Here is a 19,887-nt window from a genome sequence, read left to right on the forward strand (position 1 = left end):
GGTGTTTAGTCTTATCTTCTTTAGAGCTGGTTTTAACCTTGGATTAGACGGTCTGCTCTTGTGTGTTTCTTTTTCTAGCTGGCCTCTAAAGTTACCTGTGCAACTGTGCTGAAGTCGTTTCTCTAGAGTTACTTGCGCCTAGTTGGTTCTAGTTTTTCTCTGTGCTCTGATGTAAAACCGGTATCCCCGGTCACATTTGTTTTGTTCCACTGTGTGGCTTTATGAAAAGCAGGGCTTTGGGAAAAGCCTTTTCTCAAAAAAAAAAAAACAGTGGCCTGAAATCCCAAAGTAATTAGGGCCATGAGTGCAGACATTGGTACCGTGGGTTCCATACATTTGTAACACATAATTATACAGTACAGGATCCTGCCGCCTATCACACTGATACTAATGACATTAGGAGATTGCAGCATCAGGCGGCGTGTTGTATATTATTCCCAGCTACAAAATTTTGAAACTGCTATATCTTGGCATGTAAAATTCCATGCATCCAACCAAACTATATCTTGCCCCTGCAAATTTCAGGCAGCAGCCTATTCTAATTCTCGCGATATATGACGAGACTAAAGCACTAATGAAATGTGGGTCACTCCTAAAATCATCTATCCTGATGCCCCAGCTGCCTTCGCGTCTTTCTCTTCTTCCGCTTGCTCTTCCTTCGCGAACTCCTCAATCAGCATGCGCTGCCTCGGTGTCAAATTCCTATGAATAGATATATATGTGAAATTTTACTACAAGTAACAATAACAGCATAGGGCAAAACAGTTGAGTTGCAAAGGGAACTTACGCAGGGATATTGACATTGAAATGGACATACTGGTCTCCATAGTACGATGAATTTCTTGTCTTGATTCCTGTGAATACAGTATGTTTATCATTATAGGCAAAATGAAATGAATCAACCTCAACAATTCCCTGTGAGCCATGACATTGCTGGATTTAATAGTCCTTGAAGACAATTTTTTCCCAGATGCGTAATTGAGCATGTAGTATTAAATATGCAGCAGTATGTGAAATCAAAGAGAAGAACATGACCACACCCCCCAGGAGAAGATAAACATCATGTAATGCAATTTACCTTTTCCTCTCAGAACAACCTTTTGGCCAGGCTGAGTACCAGGTTTGACCTGTAATACACAATACAGATGGAGAATCCTGACATAATAAACAAATGAGAAGATCAAACATGAGGGTAAGCTGATTTCAAAGTTACCTTTAGAACAACCTCTCCAGTGAGAGTTGGAACCTGAACTGTCCCGCCCAAAATTGCCTATAAGCATGCATGCAGTTAATCCAAATCTGAATACTGGTAAAATATGATGAAAACAACTATGGAGATGCTTACTCAGTAGCTTTACTAGGTTTAGTATCACTACATAATCACTGGAGATTATCAGAAAATCATCACACCATTGTTACTCACTAAAGCTAACATATTTTAGCTCATGTGCAATCACATCAATGTGAAAAGCATTTGTTGTGTCTGCTCTGCGGGGAATAAGGAACATAGTCTGCTAGCAATAGTTGGTACTCCAAGATGAAGTTTAACAAACACATCATGTAATTTGTTATTACCCAGCCCTAGAAAGCTAGGCATAATCTGCTTACAGATCACCGCCGCATTCCCACTCAGATTACCAGCCCAGCCAAAACAGAATGTAATAACAGCAATAGTATGGTCAGTACCCGAGTTCTCATTTTAGCAACTAGGATGTTCAGTACTGAACTGTGTAGAGTAATAAGCATTAGAAATTTAGGATGCAGAAATATAAGCAGACCCAACTTACCTGAGTCACATTCAATACAGCATCTACGTGAATATCACCTTTCTCTCTTCGGAATACTGGATCCTCACGAACCTGGGAAAAGCAGCATTATGAAGGTCATCTGCCTATTATCTTTTTCTTGAATATGCAGGAGTGTGTATCATTGCATTAAGAAGAAAAGAACAAATGAATGGCTATACACTACTCTTCTTGGACTAGGATCAAGTTGCAATGTGCACTAAGTGCTTGGCCCTGCCTAACCCCAAGTTGGGCTTCATATGCTTATGATAATCATTCATTGGTAAATAGTATAACTGCTAAACATGGAGAGGACTAACCTTCAATGTTACATAAAGATCACCAGGACTACCACCATCTGGGTCTGCTCCACCAGATCTAACCAACTTTATAACATCACCATCATCCGTACCTGAATGAAGAACATAATGCTCAAGGCATTTAGTAACAGCAAATACGAGTATATGGGTACAAATAACGTGAACTGCAACAACTTGAAAACTACCAGGCACTATGTCGAGTCGGACGGTTTTTGTTCCTGGCACAACTTTCCTTCCTCTGCATGACTTGCAAAATTCCTAACAGCAGAAAAACATTGCAATCACCAACTCATCGAGATTAATCAGAAACTAGACACTATACAGAAGGCATATAGTGGCAAACATAATTTCAAATGTCAAGTTGCATTTATTTCATAAAGAATGCGATGATTCAGAAAGTGTATCTCTTAATTTCTGGCTAATATCAGACAACTGGCCTTTAGGTGCAGTCAGTAACTACCTACATCAAGTCACATGATCACATACTGAGAAATCAGAAGGATTCATACACACAATGAATAATGCTTGCCTGCTGGCCAAATTTGGAAGTACCAAACCCTCATACAGAAATTCTGGTCTGCTGGGTATGGAATTTTAAATTTCCCTTCTAAGGATAATAGCTCTAAACAGTTAACATCCTACATATATTGAAGGCTAGATAACCAAGACATCGCAAAGGGGCATCATACCTTCACAGTCTTCCCACTACCACCACACTGTGTGCATGTCGATTGCATCCTGAAGGGACCAGTTTGCATGAAGATCTGCAAACAGCACATGGAAAACAAAGATAAGTAAGTACAATACTAACATTTAAATGAGATGGACCATTAAATAGATATAATTGTGCTAAAGTAAGAACTAACAAATCCTGAACCCCTGCAGGCTAGGCAAGTCTCAGGTTTGGTTCCAGGGGGTATGCCAGCTCCCTCTGGTAAGAAAAAAAGAGGAGACTCTCATTAGCAACAATCAGGGGATGCCATAGTTCGATACGTGCAGTAAATAGAAGTGCATCTACATACTGCAGGTGTCACACGTAACAGCAGTCTGAAAATTGATCGTCTTTGTGCACCCTTGAACTGCTTCCATAAATGATATTTCAAGTGCTACCTGTAGAATGTAAAAACATGAAACTGAACTTCACAGAGTAAAAACATGATAGGTGAAGAAACAAAGTGGGTAGAGCTAACCTTGGCATCATGTCCGCCAAATTCTCTCTCTCTGAAGATGTTTCTAAAGAACTTAATCATACACAAAGACAATAGAATTCCTGTTAGTTTCATTATACTCATATGACTATGTGATCAGCACTATGAAAAGAAGGATGACAAGATGTTATTTGTTTAGCTAGCTGTAAAATAATTAAAAAGCAAAGAAAGAAAGAGAAAACCATTTCTGAGATGAAATTGGACAACATTGAAGAGGCAATGTTGCAGTATGCAGTGCCTGATGATTAAAGCACACAATTCAATAACTAGAAAACTACAAAGATAAAATGAATTTCCACAGGCAACAATACCTTTTTCTGTATATACTCACTTAACATGAGTTATGGATAATGATAAAAACTAAAAAGGAGCAAAATTCGCCCAAAAAATAAAAAAAAACTGGTGACAAATAATTAAATAAAATATATCATACGTCATTCATTCCGCCACCAGAACCTCCACCGAAAATATCTTCAAATGGATTGCCGAAACCCCCCTCGAATGGACCGCCAGGTCCTCCTCCAGCAGAAGCTTTCTCATACTGATCAGGGCCAACCTGTGAAAGGTCAGGTCAAGGACAAGTTTACTATCAGAAGTTGGTACCGTAAACTTCTAAGACATCGCTGCTGGCAACGAAAAGCAAAAGTCACATAATAGTCAAGTTGAATTATTACTACCACTATTTATAGAATTGGATAGCTAACAAGTTGAGGCAGTGCTCTACAAGGTGATTGCAAGCTTACGGATAGACAGCATATTCCTGCCTATCCTAAACAGTGAATCGGGGTTCCAAACTCGTGTAATATAAATAATAGACCATTAGGCATTGACAGCTAAAATGTTGGCATTTGTTCAATGAAATAGGTTGAATTGTTACCTGATCATATAATGATCTCTTTTGCTCATCCTTCAAAGTCTGAGAAGAGGAAAATATAAGTATGTCTCAGTACTCTCAGAAACTAACAAACCTTTACCCAAATATTCCATGCTGAAAATTGTACCTCATAAGCTCGCTGAACCTCTTGAAACTTCCTCTCTGCATCAGAATCGCCTTTATTTGTATCCGGATGAAGCTTTTTTGCAAGCTTTTAGGATAACAAAAGAGACAGGTTATAAGGCAATGAAAACATATTTCTTATATGATGCATAAAGAAAAGGAAATGTGAATGTGTTCTACAATGACTCAGAATTAAGACATGGATATAATTAAGGACGATCCTTTATTGCATCAAGATAGTAAATCAAACCACCCGAATGCTCTTTATTCAAGAATCCATAAACCAGTTTTTTGAGAAACAAGCTGGTTGAAAAAAAACTAGTAGATACTCATCGACTTGCGGTCAACATTACTGCTCCAAATGGGTGAATGATGATGATATTTCTAAGTACAGGTCCAGAAGTGCTAATGTCATATATGAATCACACAATGATTGCGCCTTTGGAAGTTTGAAAATTTAACACAAAATTACCAAATAAAAGTTCAGTCTCTACTGTACAGTCCAAGGATTGCAGAATAGAACTAAGATGTTCAGCATAGATCAACATTACACCCCAATCATGACATAGTTTCGTTAAGCAGAAACAGTATCCAATTTCCTAAAAACACCAATTATACCGCATAATACGCCTTTTTAATCTCCCCCTGGCTGGCGTTCCTGCTCACGCCGAGCACATCATAATAGTCCCTCGCCGCCACCGGCCTCGTCCCTGCGGAATCACACACTCAATTGGTTCAGCCCAAGCTCACCAAACCAGAAACAAACCGAACAGCATCCCTTCCCCCCCATTCTCCTCACCGTGGAAGAGCCTTGCACTATTATTCGGCGAGGAAAACGGCGACCTCCAAGTGGGAGCCGCCGCCGCCGCACGATACCCATCGCTCCATCTCGCTGCACACCAAGCAGTCAACCAAAAAACATCAAACGCTGGAAGGATCGGACCGCACAAGCAACCGCAGCAAGGAAGCCACCCCCAGGAAATCGGGAGACCCAGTGGCGGGGGAGGCGGCGCGGCTCACCTCCATGGAAGGGGGACGCGTACGAGGGCGCGGCGGAAGAGGAGGAGGAGTGGAGGGCGCGGCGGCGAGCGAGCAGGAGCGCGAGGCGTGCGCCGCCGGGGAGCCGCATGGTGGTGGTGGTGGGATGCGCCCGCGCGAGGTGGTGGTGTCGCTTGGCGTCGCCGTCGCCGTCGCCTCGCGCTAAAGAAGGAAGACCGGAGGAGAGAGAGAGAGAGAGAGAGAGAGAGAGAGTGCGAGGTGAGCAGAGAACGTTCTGGAAGGCCTTCCTTCTCGGGCCTCGTGATGGGCCCGGTCCGGGCTTTTTCTCCGAATTCATACGGCCTACTGGGCCTGCCTCTTCCTTCCTGGGCCTTCGAATTCCAGTGTGGGTTTGGGAGCACAGGTCATCGGTGACTTAAGTCTTATAAAATCTTCATTTACTTGACTAATTATTATATTGGAGTTTGATAGATAAATAGATTGAAATTTAAAAAGTATAAAATAATGCATTGAGATTTAAATAAGTGTAAAAATTCTAATCTTTATATTGATTTGTATGAGATGGACTAAAAGTGTAGTATTTTACGGATTAATGAAGTAACTTTTTGGTGGCGTTAGGTTGAGTTCAAGGGTGAGGATGAATAAAAATTGAAGATCACATAAAATAAAATAAAGTATCTTATTTGTAAATGATAAATTAAGTATTAGCTATTACGAACATAAAAAATATTAATATAATTTTTTAAATAACTTTTAGATATATAGTATTTAAAAGAACACACTTAGAAACACATGAGAGTTTTTACCTTCTGTGCTCTTCCGGAACTGAGCCTTTAATCTCCCATATAGCATTTGCTGTGTTATATGATTTAAATTTCGGTACAATTTCATTACAATTATTTATTCACTTTGTAAATTAATTACAGTAGCATATGAAAATCAAATCAAACACTGTGGTATCAATTGATCATCCCCTACGGCCGGGGCTTCTTCTCGGAGCAGTTGCCGGCGTTGTTGAACGGCTGCGGGCAGGGCCCGCCGATGCAGCGGTCGTTGGCCAGGCCGGTGACCGCCGCCTCCATGGTCTGTTGGCTGCACGAGGCGTCGCCGCCGGACACCTCGTAGTAGCTGGAGATGGACACCGGCCAGCAGTGGAAGGTGAAGTTGTGGCCGCGCCTGCCGGCGCTCACCCCGCGCGCGCCGCCGATGGTGAAGCTCAGCGACGCCACGGCCTGCACCACCACCTGGTCGCTCTCGCCGTCGTAGAGCCTGGCGGCGAGCGACCCCGGCAGCGCGGAGGCGTTCAGGAACCCGGCCTTGGTCACGAAGTGCGACTCCTTCTGCGGCACGACGAACGGGGAGAGGGTGAAGGCGACGAGCTCCGTCCGCGTCGCGGCGCCGTCGAGGAGGCGGACGAGGTTGTCGCCGCCGAAGTGGACCACGGCGCGGCCGCTCGGGTTGGAGGCGCGGAGGGTCACCCTGAACTTGATCAGCGACGCCGCCGACTCCGGCCGCTCCACGGACACCGCGCCGTTGGCCACCGACAGGTCCAGCTCCACCGGCCGGAGCACCGTCGCGACGGCCGCCACGACGGTCGCCGCCACCGCCGCCGCGAGCACCGCGGTCACCGCGTACCGCGCCACGCCCATCCACGGGAACTTGGTGCGCTTCTCGTCGCCGCCCATGATCGATCACTACTGTACAGTGTACACTGCGTCAAGTACACGGCTCCTACGCCCTATCGCTCGCTACCTCTATATATGCATCACATCTCGTTGATGCCATTACACCATTTCACAAATGCATGGCAATGCAAGCATCTCAACATGTCATCGAATGGAATAACCTGCTGCGTTCTTTTTCTGTGAATGGCGACGAAGACGAAAGATTTTCTGACTTTTTCGATACATGTTTAATAGTATGAATAATAAATTTAATTGCTATAAAGTTAAAGAAAAGCTATTTTATAAATATGAGATGATAAATTTTTATATACACACTTTTTTAAAAAATATACACTATATTTAGTAGTTTGGAAAGATCACACATGAAATCCGAAAAAAAAAACTAATATAGCTAGGGTATCCACAATAATGTGCCAATCACTAGCTGTTTCTGCAACTGCAGGAACATATTCTGCTCACATTTTCGTAGCAAAAGCTAGGTTGATGAGAGTATTGTTCATTAGGCTTCCTCATGGTCCTAACGCACAGCTAATAATGAGTTTATTCGAATATAATACTATGCTGATTACTTATTACTTTTTTATATTATATTAGTTATGGAAGTTTTAGTTAAAGGCACATGCATGACACTAAAGCTTAGTTTAACCATTGAACACTCTAGAAAAGAAGGGTGAATAATATTGAGTTATGATCTAAATCCTATAAAAAACCGACTTCGCTGGAGCGAAGTGAAGGCCCGTCGTTGGAAGACTTGGGCCGTAGCCCATCGATGTACTGGTTGTTGGGGGCGGTGGCAACTGGGGCCAGTAGAAATGATCACCGCTCAGCGAGCATGCAGACATGCAGTGAGCGGCTCGCCGATGGGGAACCCGGTGGCAACTTTTTTATATAATTTTTTATAAATCGAAAAATGAGTAGACGAAAAACGAAAGAATCTAGGTTTAGTCATATAACGTCGTTGTCATCCGTGCTGATGCTATGCTCCACGATGGCGACGACATCTTGCTGGCGGCCATGGTCTGCGGTGGCCGCCGTCAAGGTCTATCTCCCGGCGTTGGGTGTAGGAAGAAGAAGAGGCCGGCCAAGAGCAGTGCCGTTCAAGTTGGCGTAAGTTCTAGCGTGTGGACAACCTGGTTGAGCGATGGCAGCGCTCTAGAGAACGAGTTTTTGATGGATCGAGAGAGGGCAATATTAAGACTGTATTTGGATTTGCACCAATATTAAGACTGTATTTGTATTCATTGGCTCATATTGTGTTATCCTATTATCCCTAATTTTAATGTGAAGTTGCAGGCATGCGAGAACAAAACAAATGTCATCGATCAAGTTTGCATACATGCTTGCTCAGGACGTGCGATATCTATTTAATACGGCAACAAAAATGAAAGGACACATGCTACAGATCATCAATTGTGGATGGAGGTAGTTCACTCATTTACTCAACGGGATTTTGTTACCATCTTCAAAAAATACATCGATTTACCATTTTTTATATAAAAATTTAATAGCTTTAATATACAATATATTTTAAAGTATCAAAATTTTATCTAAATTTTTTAATATATCAGGATATTATTCAAAAATAGAAAAAAAAACTTACTCATACTAGGATATACGGTGAAAGTGGAGCATGGATTCTAAATTCTCGAGAGGACATCTCCTCATTAGCTTCTCATCTATTCATGTTATCTAAATAGTTATAAAAATATGAAAAAAATTGTAAAGATGATAAATATGTGATACATCACTGCACAAACATACAAGTTACACTCTATAGCAAAAATAACAAATATATGCAAGTTAAAACAGTTACACACGTACGAAACATAATTACACGAAGAGGACGCAAGATTCAGAGATGGATGCGAGTCTGCAAGCAGGGCGGGCCGTAGTTGTAGGCGGCGGCGTCGTCGTAGTCGTACTCGTAGTCTTCGTAGTCCTGGCGGCCGCGGACGGTGACCGGCGTGCAGGTGTAGACGACGCGGAAGACCGTGGCGTTCTCGCCGGAGATCTTCTCCGACGTGAGGTTGCCCTGCAGCTGGAGCACGGCGTCGTAGATGGTGGTGGTGGTGCTGTTGACGAGGGTGTCCCAGCTGATGGCTGCCGGGGGGATGGTGAGCGGCGTGGTGTTGCTGGGGAGCTCGGCCGTGGCTTCCCTGGCCACAGACCCCTTGGGCCCGACGACCATGTCGTCGATGGGGAAGGTGACGGTGACGGTGGTGTTGGGCATGATCTTGACGAGCAGGATCGCCTGGACGTGACCGGTGTAGTAGACGGCGGTGCGGTCGCTGGGGTTGGAGGCCCGGAGGCTGAGCACGAACCGGAGGAGCCTGCTGGCCGGCGTGGGCTCCTCCGGGAAGTAGTACCGCTCCGTCCTCACGTCGGCCACCGTGAAGACGAGCTGCCTCTCCCGGACGACCACCTTTATGGCGTACGCGACCATCACCACGATCAGCACCATCAACGCCAGCCCCGCCACGTAGCGCGCCGCGTTGATCCACCCCAGCAGCGCTGTCCTCCCCGCCGCCGACGACACGCCGCCGCCGCCGCCGCCTTGTTCTGCCGCCACCGACGACGACGATACGCCGCCGCCTTCTTCTGCCGCCTCCATGGCTTAAGCTTGCTCTACCTATCTCCTGTGTATATGTTTGTATATATGTACGTGCGACCAACCTATGCACGCACTCACAAATATATATATTCCCCGTCATTACATATTATAAGATTTTTTAAATTTGTTTAGATTCATTAATATATCAATGAATATGTTTTGTATATGATTTTGTATTAATTACTAAACATATTAATGTAGTCAACATAAGAAAGTTGTATATTATAAAAGTAATAATATATATTAATATATTATACTTTTGTTATTGATCAAACGTTTGATTTTTTTTTTCTGTCAAACACGCGCGCAGTGCACGGGAGGCTAAGGGGTGCATGTATGGGCCTTTTGACTTGTGTGTGCACGCCTTCAGATTATCAGTCAACGACAGTGACCAAATTTAATTGATGAAATTAAAATTTTCAAACATTTGATCACTAGGCGGACCATATATATATATATATATATATAATCTTTAATTATGTTAGTCATAATTAATTAAGCTAGATAGATACAGCAGCGTGTGATTCCAGCTTGTGGCATGGATCGGGGAAAAGCTGGGAGGCACCGTGTTATTTGCTTCACCGTCTAGCTATACCTGCAAAGTGCATGCGCATGCAAAGACGAATAAATTCAAACGCTTTACCTCTAGGTATATATATCATGAATGTTTGGACTTTAACTTAACGTGATAGTGTGAGGCCTTTTATATATGCTTCCTGACATTTTCTACTTTAAACTTGCTATGTATCTTTAGTTACTTTATCAAGTGCCTTAAAATTTGTTTTTATCTTATACATGTCTTAATTTGTTTCTCAAAAACACATCTTTAGTTAATTTCTAAGTGAGATTTGTTCTTTAATTTCTTAATCCCGTTGCTCTGCTAAATAATTCATATATATATATATAGAGGCCGATCCATGACTCCATGTCATATATGCATTACTTGATTTCCTAGATTGCTATATTTTCCTTAATAAATTAAATTCATCATTTTGCCGCATCTCATTTTCTAACTCTATTCATATCACCACACCGTTTCCATGCCAAGTGATGCTTAGTATTCTCAGGTCGATTCACCTCACAATGCTTACCCTTCTTTCTATTTCGAATCACTTTAGGGTTTTCACAACTATGGGCCTTGGATGTGTTCTCAACAGATTGTGGATTGTATATGGATGAAACTGGGTTTATGACCATGCTACGAACGAACACTAATACGTGCTGGTTTATTTTAAAAAGAGCATATACGTTGCTTTATCTTTATATTTTCCAACATATGCTACGAACGAACATAGTTAGTATGATTCTTTAGATTCAATCAAAGCCAATAGGACTTGAGAGACCAAAAGACATCGAGGGGTAATTAGGGAACAAACAATAAAAATCTTTTCAAGTCAACATCACGGAAGCTCGATGATGTCTAACCACCACCAACGCTTGTGGAGTTCTATGCTAATACAGTTGCCGACTAGATTAGGACTTTCTTCTTTTATATTGTACTGATATGAGATTGGTAAAATGGTGAAACTGATGGCTATTATCTAAAGGATCTAAACCTGTATAGAAACCCCTATGTCCTTCTCGTTGCTACAATCTCTATGTACGCCTTGGTACCAGATAAACCCTATGTCAATAAATATCATAATCATAACATTGTCTGATGATAAAAGGGATGGAGCGAGGAGGCACCCTTCAAGACAAAAAGAAAAAAATGGAAAAGGAAACCAATCAGATTAAAAGATGTGACTATAGAGGTAGAGATCATGGTGTTTAAAAGCTGCACGTTGTTCGTTGCTTAGTTAGCACTCTTTATATAGCTGGTATCGAGATTAACTAAAAGTAGGGTATGTTTGCGGAGTTTTTGATGGCTAAAGTTTTTTTCAGAATATGTAGGTTTTCTAAACAGTCTATATTCTCGCCTAGATTATGATAATATATAGTTGTAGAATACATATAGTAAACTAGAATCAAGAAACGGAAAAACCTGGGTTTTTTTTCTATATTTTAAGAAGCTAGGCTCTCACGATTCTCAACATTTTAAGCTCTCCAAATAGGAGCATAATAATATCCCTTAAAAGAAAACTAGTAACTAAACATAGTACCTTTATTCTGATTCGGACACTCAATGCAATTAATGATGTCTGCACGCGCGCGAGTACGCAGGCACACCAAAAGATACATATTGTTTGACGAACATTTCTTCTTAAGGATTCTTAAGGAGGTACATGAGGTACCACTGTTTTCTATATAAAATTTAGTATCTTCTAGTATCTAAGATACCAAGAGGTATCAAATTTTACATAGAAAGCAGTGGTACCTCCTGTATCTTCTTAAGGATGGTAAAATTGCTGTTGTTTGGACAGTGAGGGTTGTGGATCATTATATATATATATTTGTATATATACATACACGTATGTATATGCACTATATGGAGTACATAGGTACTCTCTCCATTTCATAATATAAGGGGCCATCTTTTTGTTTTTTCGAGAAAAAAACTAAACAACATATTTGTAAATAAAACTTTTATATATGTATTCACAGCGATTTAAAAGCTAAGACTGAAAAATAAATCATGATGAAAAAAGAATCAAAATCAACTTCAAACTTAAAAGTTGCAAAATTAAATTTTGGCTTATAAGCAAAAACAAGGCCAAAAGATGAGGTGTAAGATTTTTTAGCCTTACTTAGATTTATATAAATGCTAAAATATCTCGACAGGATGTAAAACATGTACATCGATTAACGAATGAATCTAAACAATACTAAAAGTCTACAATAAGTATGTTATACATATATGGAGTGTGTAAACGGTCGCTGGTCTCGATCCTTTCATTCTTTCTAAGTCGTGCTTTTTTAACATGCTTAAAAAAAACTATAAGTACTTTAAGATACTATATTTTTCAGTATAAAAATTTAGTCCTTTAGATATAATGTATCTCGAGTTTCTATAATTTTACACTAAAATTTTTAGTATCTTAACATATTTTTTAAAAACGGTAAAAAAAAAACCTTCGGAGTCTGTCGTCTACAAGCTAGCTAGCTGATATATATACACACACAGAGAGATCGAGACACTAGCTAGCTGTAAATCTAATAGCAGCTATGGGCGAGGAGGAACAGGAGGAGGAGGGGGAGGAGCCATCGTCACCATCCAGGTACGGTGATGATCGGCGCCATTTCATCGTGCTGGCAGGTCTGGGCGGAATCCTCGGCGTGACGATCGTGGTGATAGTCATCTCCATCGTGCTGAGGCCAGCACACGTGGAGTTCACGGTGGTGCATACGACGATGAACTGCAGCAGCAGCAGCAGCAGCAGCAATAGTACGTCGAGCGAGAGCACGATCTCCCTGAACCTGACCGTCCAACTCCAAGCCACCGCCGCCAGCGCCAAGGTGAGCTACAGGAGCGTGTTCGTCGACCTGATCATGGCCGCCGACGGCAACGACGACGTACCTCCTACGCGTAACGAGAGCAGCAGCGGCGCGTTGACGTTGCACGCCCCGGTCGACCCCGGGGACCTGAAAGAGCAGCGGCGGACGCCACAGCCGGCCGGCACGCCGGCGAGCTTCCGTGCGACGTCGCTTGTCGTGCAGGCGGACGACGACGACGACGAAGTCGACGTGCGGGGCGGCCGCCTCCTCCTCGACGGCGATGAATGCCGAGACGGTAGTGCCGCCGTGCGGGCCACCGTCGTTGTGACGGCGCTGGTGTCCTTCGTCGTCGGCCCCGTCTTCACCAGGTCGTACCACGTCGTGGTGCACTGCCCTTACGTCCAATTCCATATGAATGGCACTATCAATCCGGCTGTCAATTGCACCGCCTAATATGTATCTTAACGTTAATTAATGGATTGCACCGCCTAATATGTATCTTAACGTTAATTAGTGGAGGAATTTTTACGTGAGCTATCAAAATTATTTTAGTGTGCACGTGCGCCCTCGCATGATTTTAGCTTCTGTCCTTTATTTTTTATGTTTCAATAAAGAAAAACTGTATCCCACATGATTATATATTATAATAACGACTGTTAAATCAAAAGTGTCCTTGGAGTACCATGGAATTCAAATCAACGTACTGTTTTCTTTACGAAATGGAGTATATAAAGTGCCATAAATTAAATATTAATAATCACTCAGTCCGTCTCAAGATATAAATACCTACTATATACTGAATTGAACATCGCAACAGGGTGAAGAGATCGAGTGTCTATATATAACCGAATGTAGAAAGTTCACGGGGAACATATATTTTGGATGGTTCCGCTTCAATTTTATGGGTGCTCATCGCTCGTCCTGTTGCCTGATGGATAGTACATATATTCCAGTGGTAGATGACGTCTTTTTTATTAATATATTTGAAAAATACCTTGATATTTTTAGTATAAAATTTAAGCACTTTTAGGTACAATGCACTTTAAGATATTAAATTTTTTATAAAAAATATGATACCTCATGATACTATTTTAAGGATTATAAAAAAAGTTCTTTAAATTTTTACATTAAAAAATATGGTACCGTTTGTCGATTGTCTTTGGACAATGAAGTAATAGTTGTCACTGAAATCCAACCATACTTTACTTTGAAGAACTATTGCATGCAAAATTCAATTTCATTGTAAAATATATTATGCATAAATTACAATTATATTTATAGAACCCGAAGTTCTAAATCTAATTTTAATTTTTATGTTGCACCTCATAAAATTGCACCAGACAATTCACTACTCCCACGGTCTAAAATAAATTCATCCTATAGTTCCATTTTTGAACTAGAAAGATAAACTTATGTTAGAACAGAGCTATTAGTAAATAGAAAGATATAGAATAATGCTACACATACGATTGTTCCCGTACAAATTTTGTACGATGTGCATGTGAACATGCACTGACGCAAGCATCGTACGGTTATTGTAGCAAAAATGTCGTATGTATAGCAGCTCTCGAAAGATATATATGATGATTATAAGCAGTGGTACAGGTGTATCCAGTTTTGTTGGAGAGGAGAATATTAAAAGAGCTTGAACAGCTCTTTGGACAAAGCTAACTGGACCAAATTAAGTGTCCTGATGACTGATCGTAAGGCAAAGCTCCACGCATATGCATGCTACCGATCAAAGACCAAAACTCAGCTGGCACTCGGCTACAAGGAGGATAGGAATAGGATTCCTCTCTCGATGGATCGATCATTTGCAAAACGTTGTGCAATCATTACGCGGATCAATTATATATGTACGATGAATCAAAGCTTGATCAAGGTTTTGTCTGGCATATGTTGCCTTTAATTTTCTCTTTTATTGTGGGGTGGAAAATATAAAGATAAAAGCAACGTATATGGTGCTGGCTTTAATTAATTTTGACTGAGAAGAAAGGAATAAAACTAAAGACAAAAAGGAAAAGGATTAAAAAGGAAACTAAGGAATAGATACCAAAGAGCAAAGACAGATCAAAACACAAAATTAAAGGTAGCTCTCATGCGATGAAGACAAATATAGCGTACGTACGTACGATAGATGTATGCGCACAATCCGTCTTTTGATATACATTGAAGCGTATATGAGTAGGGTTGGATAGAAAGCTTGTGTCTCGTTAGCTTACTCGACTCATGACAAGCTCAGCTCGGCTCGGCCTAGCTTGTTGAATTTTCATAGCGAGCAGAGCTAATATTTTTGCTCATTAGAGACAACAAGCTAACTCGAGTTGTCTCGTGAGCTATTCATGAGCCTTAACGAGCTAGATAGGCCTACATAAAGAGCCTAGTAGGCAGTAGCCCACGCCTCACAGGCGTGTAGAAAAGGAAAAACCCTACTTCCTACGTGCACGACGCACTCCCTTGCCCTCCCAATCTCTCACGAACCTGCCCTTCTCCTTCCTCTACACACCACCACAACCGCCGAGGGCGACTCTTCGTGGTTGTCTCCCATCGCCATCGGTCCATCACAGGCTCACATCGCCGCGCCACGCCGCTGCCCATCCTGCTACTCTCCTGCTCGCCATCACTAGCTGGCTTGGCTCCAAGCCTCCAACTCCCACTCCCATCACCGTGCCGCGCCGCCACTGATCCTGCTACTCTCCAGTCTCCAACTCCCATCGTCGTGCCGCTCGCCTATCGCCCATCGGTGCTGCCCGGTCGGGTCTTGCTGCGCCTCCACACCGCTAGCCCACCACCGCCCGCCACTGAGTCCGCCATGCGCCTAGGTGTTAGCATGTCGCCTAGCCTCCCCTGGGCCATGTGCATTAGTCTCCGTCTCCGTCTGCCTTGTGTCTCTATCCGCCGCTTACAAGTCTGACGAGCCGGCTCGAGTTTTCCAATGAGTCGAGCTGAGCTGGGTTTTTAGCTCGTTTAGATAGAGCCGAGCCAAGCTAGCTCATATATACACAAGTAAGAGCTTATATGCAGAAGGAAAGATTTATGACATGCATATCATTGATTGTATTGAACCTACTATACATATAAATACATATAAAGAGTACACTAAGTAAACTGAGTTATATCTATATTTATTGGTATTCATATAAATATAAATAATATTAAAAATAATATTTTCTAAAACGGAGGCAGTACAAGAAGTCGTGGACATATAGATAGATATATCCGTAAGCACGTGTGTACATAGACATAGATGATAGATGATGTATATATATAGACACAGAGTTGGAGTTAATTAGCAGCTAGCTAGCTAGGCAGAATTAGCAGCAGGGCATTGATCAAGGTAGGGACGTGAAAGATGTCGGGGTCTTACTACTGCAACGTGTCGTACATGCCAGCGACGGCGGCCATGGGCAACTTCACGTACGCCGACTCGAGCGCAGAGTTCAGCTTGGTGTCGGGCTCGCTGTTCATGCTGTTCCTCGCCGGATTCTTCTCCAATCTCAACTTGTTCGGCGGCATGTCGGAGCTGGGCGCCATCCTCAGCCCGCGGGTCCGCATCCTCTTCTCCTCCGCGCTCTCGCTCTTCTTCCCGGTCATGTCCTACCTCTTCTCCGAGGCCAAGAACATGCCGCTCTCCTCCGGCGGCCCTTCGTCGCCGGACTCCGACCTCAACTTCGTCGCCGGGATCATCCTCACCTGGATGCTCCTCCTGGAGCTCATCCGCAAGAAGGTGGACGAGATCGCCATGCGCGGCTACTCGGGCACCATCTTCCGGGCTGGCCGCGTTGTCTGGCTCGGCAGCCTCGTCTTCTCCAACATCCGGAGCCCCGGCCGGAGGGCGGTGTTCGGCATGTTCTGGGTTCTCTGCGCCACCAAGCTTGTGCAGCGGATCGCCTTCACCGAGGTCGGCAAGCGCTCCTACAACTGTGGCAAGAACGCCTGGATCATCAACTCCTACATGTTCTCCACGACGACGACGACGGCGGCGGCGGACAAAGACGACCATGGGGATGCCATGCTAAAGCGGTGCAAGTACATCGTAACGGGAGAGGGAGGGCTGGATGTCAAAGCCACCGCCGACGGCTACAAGATCAAGAACGCCGGCCGCTCCTCCCTCGTCACCGTCGGCAGAATATGGTCCGAGCTAGATCAAGATGATGATGATCGCCGTCGTCGTCGGAGCGGCGGCGGCGGACCTCGCATCATGTTCACCCACGCCGACGACCTCAAGAGGATGTGCCTCTCCTTCGCGCTCTTCAAGCTGCTGCGGCGAAGGTTCGAGCACGTGCCGCCGCCGCCGCCGGAGATGAGCGGCGCGGAGACCAGCGAGTGCCGCGACATCATCTTCAAGGGGGTGTACGACGAGCGCGACGAGGAAGGCACGGCGGTGGCGGTGATGGACATGATGAACGGCGAGATGAACTTCCTCATCGAGTACTACCACTCCGTCGTGCCCGTCGCCCTCGCGAGCCCCTTCTTCCTCTTCGTCAACTACTTCCTCCTCCCCATCGTGGTCTTGGGAGTCTTTTTCATGACCATCATCCTCTGCGGCAATGGCGACGCCAGCTTCGCCTTCCGCAGCCTCAAGACGGACAACTTCACCCTCCAATCCACCGCGGTCAACACCTTCCTGTGCCTCCTCCTCAACGCCCACAGCTCGACGAGCGCCTTTTTCGCCATCGTCAACTTCGCCGTCACCTTCCTCCTCTTCGCCATGTACCTCTACGAGGAGCTCTGGGAATTCCTCGTCTTCCTCCTCTCCAACTGGTTCATGGTGTCGCTGCTTGGCACCTACACGGCCAAGCCCAGCTGGCGCCACAGCCGCGCCTTCCGCGCTTTCTTCCGCTCCATCCTGTGCCTCCGCCCATTGATGGCCTCCTACCCGGCCCTTCGCATCAAGCAATTCTCGCCGATCAACCTTCGCTGGCCGCCACTCACCCTCTCCATGCCGCCCGCGCTCATGTCCTTGCTCGTCTCAACCAAGCGCGTGCCCAACCAGATCAAGCACGCCGTCGTCAAGTCCCTCGCGGCGCACGCCGCCGCCGCCGCCTCGCCGCCCCGGCTTGTTAGCAACGGCAGGGCTGCGCTGGAGGCGGCGAGCCGCACTGACCTGATGTGGGCGTGCGACAGCGACAGTGTCGCGGAGATCATCCTCACGTGGCACGTCGCCACCGGCCTGTTGGAGCAGATCAGCCGTCCGCCGGAGACGGCGTTGAAGAAGAAGGCGACGAAGAAGACCAAGAAGCTCCGCGACAACTTCATCGTGGCGACGACGCTGTCCAGGTACTGCGCCTACCTGGTGGCCTTCCACCCGGAGCTCCTCCCCGACTACTACGAGAAGGCGGAGGAGGTGTACGAGGCCATGAAGACCGAGCTCAAGGACAGGCTCGGCTGTTGCCGCTACTACTTCTCGCCGCCGCGCGCGCGGGCCTGCGCCATCATCAACGCGCCGCCGGGCGGGCTCAGGGAGAAGCCCGGCGTCGTGCACGACGGCGCAAGGCTGGCCGCGTTCATAAAGAGGCCTACCGCTGTTGCCGCCGCCACTGCCGCCGCTTCTGCCGCTACTCCGACCGCCACCGCCACCGCCACCGCTGCCACCGCTGCCGCCATCGCCACCGCCACCGCTACTGGGACAGGGACCGCGACCGCGACGGCGGTTGCTAGCGATGGAGATGCCGATCTGGAGACGACATGGAAGCTCCTCGCGGAGTTCTGGACGGAGCTCATCATCTACATGGCTCCATCCAGCGACGAGGAGCTCGTCATCGCGCACGAGAATGTGCTCGGCCAGGGAGGCGAGTTCATCACCGCGCTCTGGGCTTTGACTGCTCACACCGGCGTTGACCGCGCGCCCAGAAAATATTCCGCGTCGTCCGCCCATGACAAATCCACGTCGGATGAAATCTCGATCACTCTTACTCCCTAGCTAGCTAGCTGGAAGAAAATTCTGTGTTTGTTTGTGTTCTTCCACTTAATTTTCTTTTTTTTCCCCTTCGTTCTTCCCCTTCATTGATTGATTTGATGTAATAGTGTATGTATATTACCACTGTCATTGTGTGAGTACGTGTTACGTGCGTACTACTAATTTTCTGCTGTATACGTTTAGTTTTGGATGTGCTACCGGAAATGAATTTCAATTACTCGAAGGTATGTTCCCTCGTTTCTGTACGTCATCCAAATATTTTAAGAAAATAAAAATAGATTCATAAGATATATTACTATAAGATATATTACTATGTGATATATCATTTCATAAATATGTATGTTCATATTTGACTCCTATGAGTTATGAGAAAAATTACATATTAACCTCTGATTATTGTACACGTATTTAGAGTCATATTTTTTTTCAACTTATGGAATTAAAATTTGATCTCGTATATTTCTGTAGTAATATATCAAATATTTATCTATCTTATTAGTTTCTAACTTTTTATAATTAGTTATTTATATAACATAAAAGACATGATGAGGTGTCCACTCATGAATCAGTTTTGCTACTACCTCCGTTTCATAATATATCATAATATAAGATGTTTGACTTTTTTAATTACAATTTTTGACCATTCATCTTATTCAAAAATTTAGTATAAATATAAAAAATGATAAGTCATGTTTAAAGTTCTTTTGATAATAAAGTAAGCCACAAGCAAAATAAATGGTATTTTTATAATTTTTTAAATAAGACAAATGATCAAACATTACAAGTCAAACATCATCTTATGTTATGAAATAAAGGGAGTATATATTACGTATGTGATTTTTTCCTAAGAACCACACGAATACAAATATAGTACAATGATAGTGTGATTACAAAATAACTAGGACTTCCTTGTCGCTGAATATTTAACGCTGTTGACTTTTTGACATGCGTTTGGCTATTCGTTTTATTCAAAAAATTTACATAATTA

General features: G+C 44.1%; 4 protein-coding genes across 4 annotated transcripts; 2 read left to right on the forward strand and 2 right to left on the reverse strand.

The window, feature by feature from the left end:
• Window positions 1–309: 309 nt before the first annotated feature.
• LOC102723063 (chaperone protein dnaJ GFA2, mitochondrial-like) lies at window positions 310–5,537 on the reverse strand. Its single transcript, XM_006656512.3, has 17 exons — window positions 5,330–5,537; window positions 5,109–5,201; window positions 4,928–5,019; window positions 4,314–4,397; window positions 4,190–4,228; window positions 3,746–3,868; window positions 3,295–3,345; window positions 3,127–3,214; window positions 2,971–3,035; window positions 2,794–2,868; window positions 2,290–2,362; window positions 2,105–2,196; window positions 1,788–1,859; window positions 1,214–1,270; window positions 1,079–1,127; window positions 788–854; window positions 310–702 (listed from the first exon to the last, which is right to left on the reverse strand). The coding sequence occupies exons 1-17, from the start codon at window positions 5,436–5,438 to the stop codon at window positions 603–605; spliced, it is 1,329 nt and encodes a 442-aa protein (XP_006656575.1). The 5' UTR covers window positions 5,439–5,537; the 3' UTR covers window positions 310–602.
• A 581-nt stretch (window positions 5,538–6,118) lies between these two features.
• LOC121054788 lies at window positions 6,119–7,026 on the reverse strand. Its single transcript, XM_040525497.1, has one exon. The coding sequence runs from the start codon at window positions 6,991–6,993 to the stop codon at window positions 6,283–6,285; it is 711 nt and encodes a 236-aa protein (XP_040381431.1). The 5' UTR covers window positions 6,994–7,026; the 3' UTR covers window positions 6,119–6,282.
• A 5,682-nt stretch (window positions 7,027–12,708) lies between these two features.
• LOC121054664 lies at window positions 12,709–13,603 on the forward strand. Its single transcript, XM_040524854.1, has one exon. The coding sequence runs from the start codon at window positions 12,710–12,712 to the stop codon at window positions 13,430–13,432; it is 723 nt and encodes a 240-aa protein (XP_040380788.1). The 5' UTR covers window position 12,709; the 3' UTR covers window positions 13,433–13,603.
• A 2,656-nt stretch (window positions 13,604–16,259) lies between these two features.
• On the forward strand, window positions 16,260–19,095 carry LOC102699792. Its single transcript, XM_040525344.1, has 2 exons — window positions 16,260–18,496; window positions 18,641–19,095. Exons 1-2 carry the CDS (start codon window positions 16,332–16,334, stop codon window positions 18,900–18,902), a joined length of 2,427 nt encoding a protein of 808 aa, XP_040381278.1. The 5' UTR covers window positions 16,260–16,331; the 3' UTR covers window positions 18,903–19,095.
• Window positions 19,096–19,887: the final 792 nt, after the last annotated feature.

Source organism: Oryza brachyantha, chromosome 6, assembly GCF_000231095.2.
Source record: "Oryza brachyantha chromosome 6, ObraRS2, whole genome shotgun sequence".
In the NCBI taxonomy this organism is placed as follows: domain Eukaryota; kingdom Viridiplantae; phylum Streptophyta; class Magnoliopsida; order Poales; family Poaceae; genus Oryza; species Oryza brachyantha.

What these genes read in the sequence shown, in the direction of transcription:
- LOC102723063 (XM_006656512.3), bottom strand. Translation starts at nt 5,438, where the DNA reads ATGCGGCTCCCCGGCGGCGCACGCCTCGCGCTCCTGCTCGCTCGCCGC. An exon ending in AGAGATCATTATATGATCAG is followed by an intron (nt 3,869 to 4,189) that starts GTAACAATTCAA and finishes GACCTTTCACAG; the next exon opens with GTTGGCCCTGATCAGTATGA. An exon ending in TTGGCGGACATGATGCCAAG is followed by an intron (nt 3,215 to 3,294) that starts GTTAGCTCTACC and finishes TACATTCTACAG; the next exon opens with GTAGCACTTGAAATATCATT.
- LOC121054788 (XM_040525497.1), bottom strand. Translation starts at nt 6,993, where the DNA reads ATGGGCGGCGACGAGAAGCGCACCAAGTTCCCGTGGATGGGCGTGGCG.
- LOC121054664 (XM_040524854.1), top strand. Translation starts at nt 12,710, where the DNA reads ATGGGCGAGGAGGAACAGGAGGAGGAGGGGGAGGAGCCATCGTCACCA.
- LOC102699792 (XM_040525344.1), top strand. Translation starts at nt 16,332, where the DNA reads ATGTCGGGGTCTTACTACTGCAACGTGTCGTACATGCCAGCGACGGCG. An exon ending in CTGGCCGCGTTCATAAAGAG is followed by an intron (nt 18,497 to 18,640) that starts GCCTACCGCTGT and finishes GGCGGTTGCTAG; the next exon opens with CGATGGAGATGCCGATCTGG.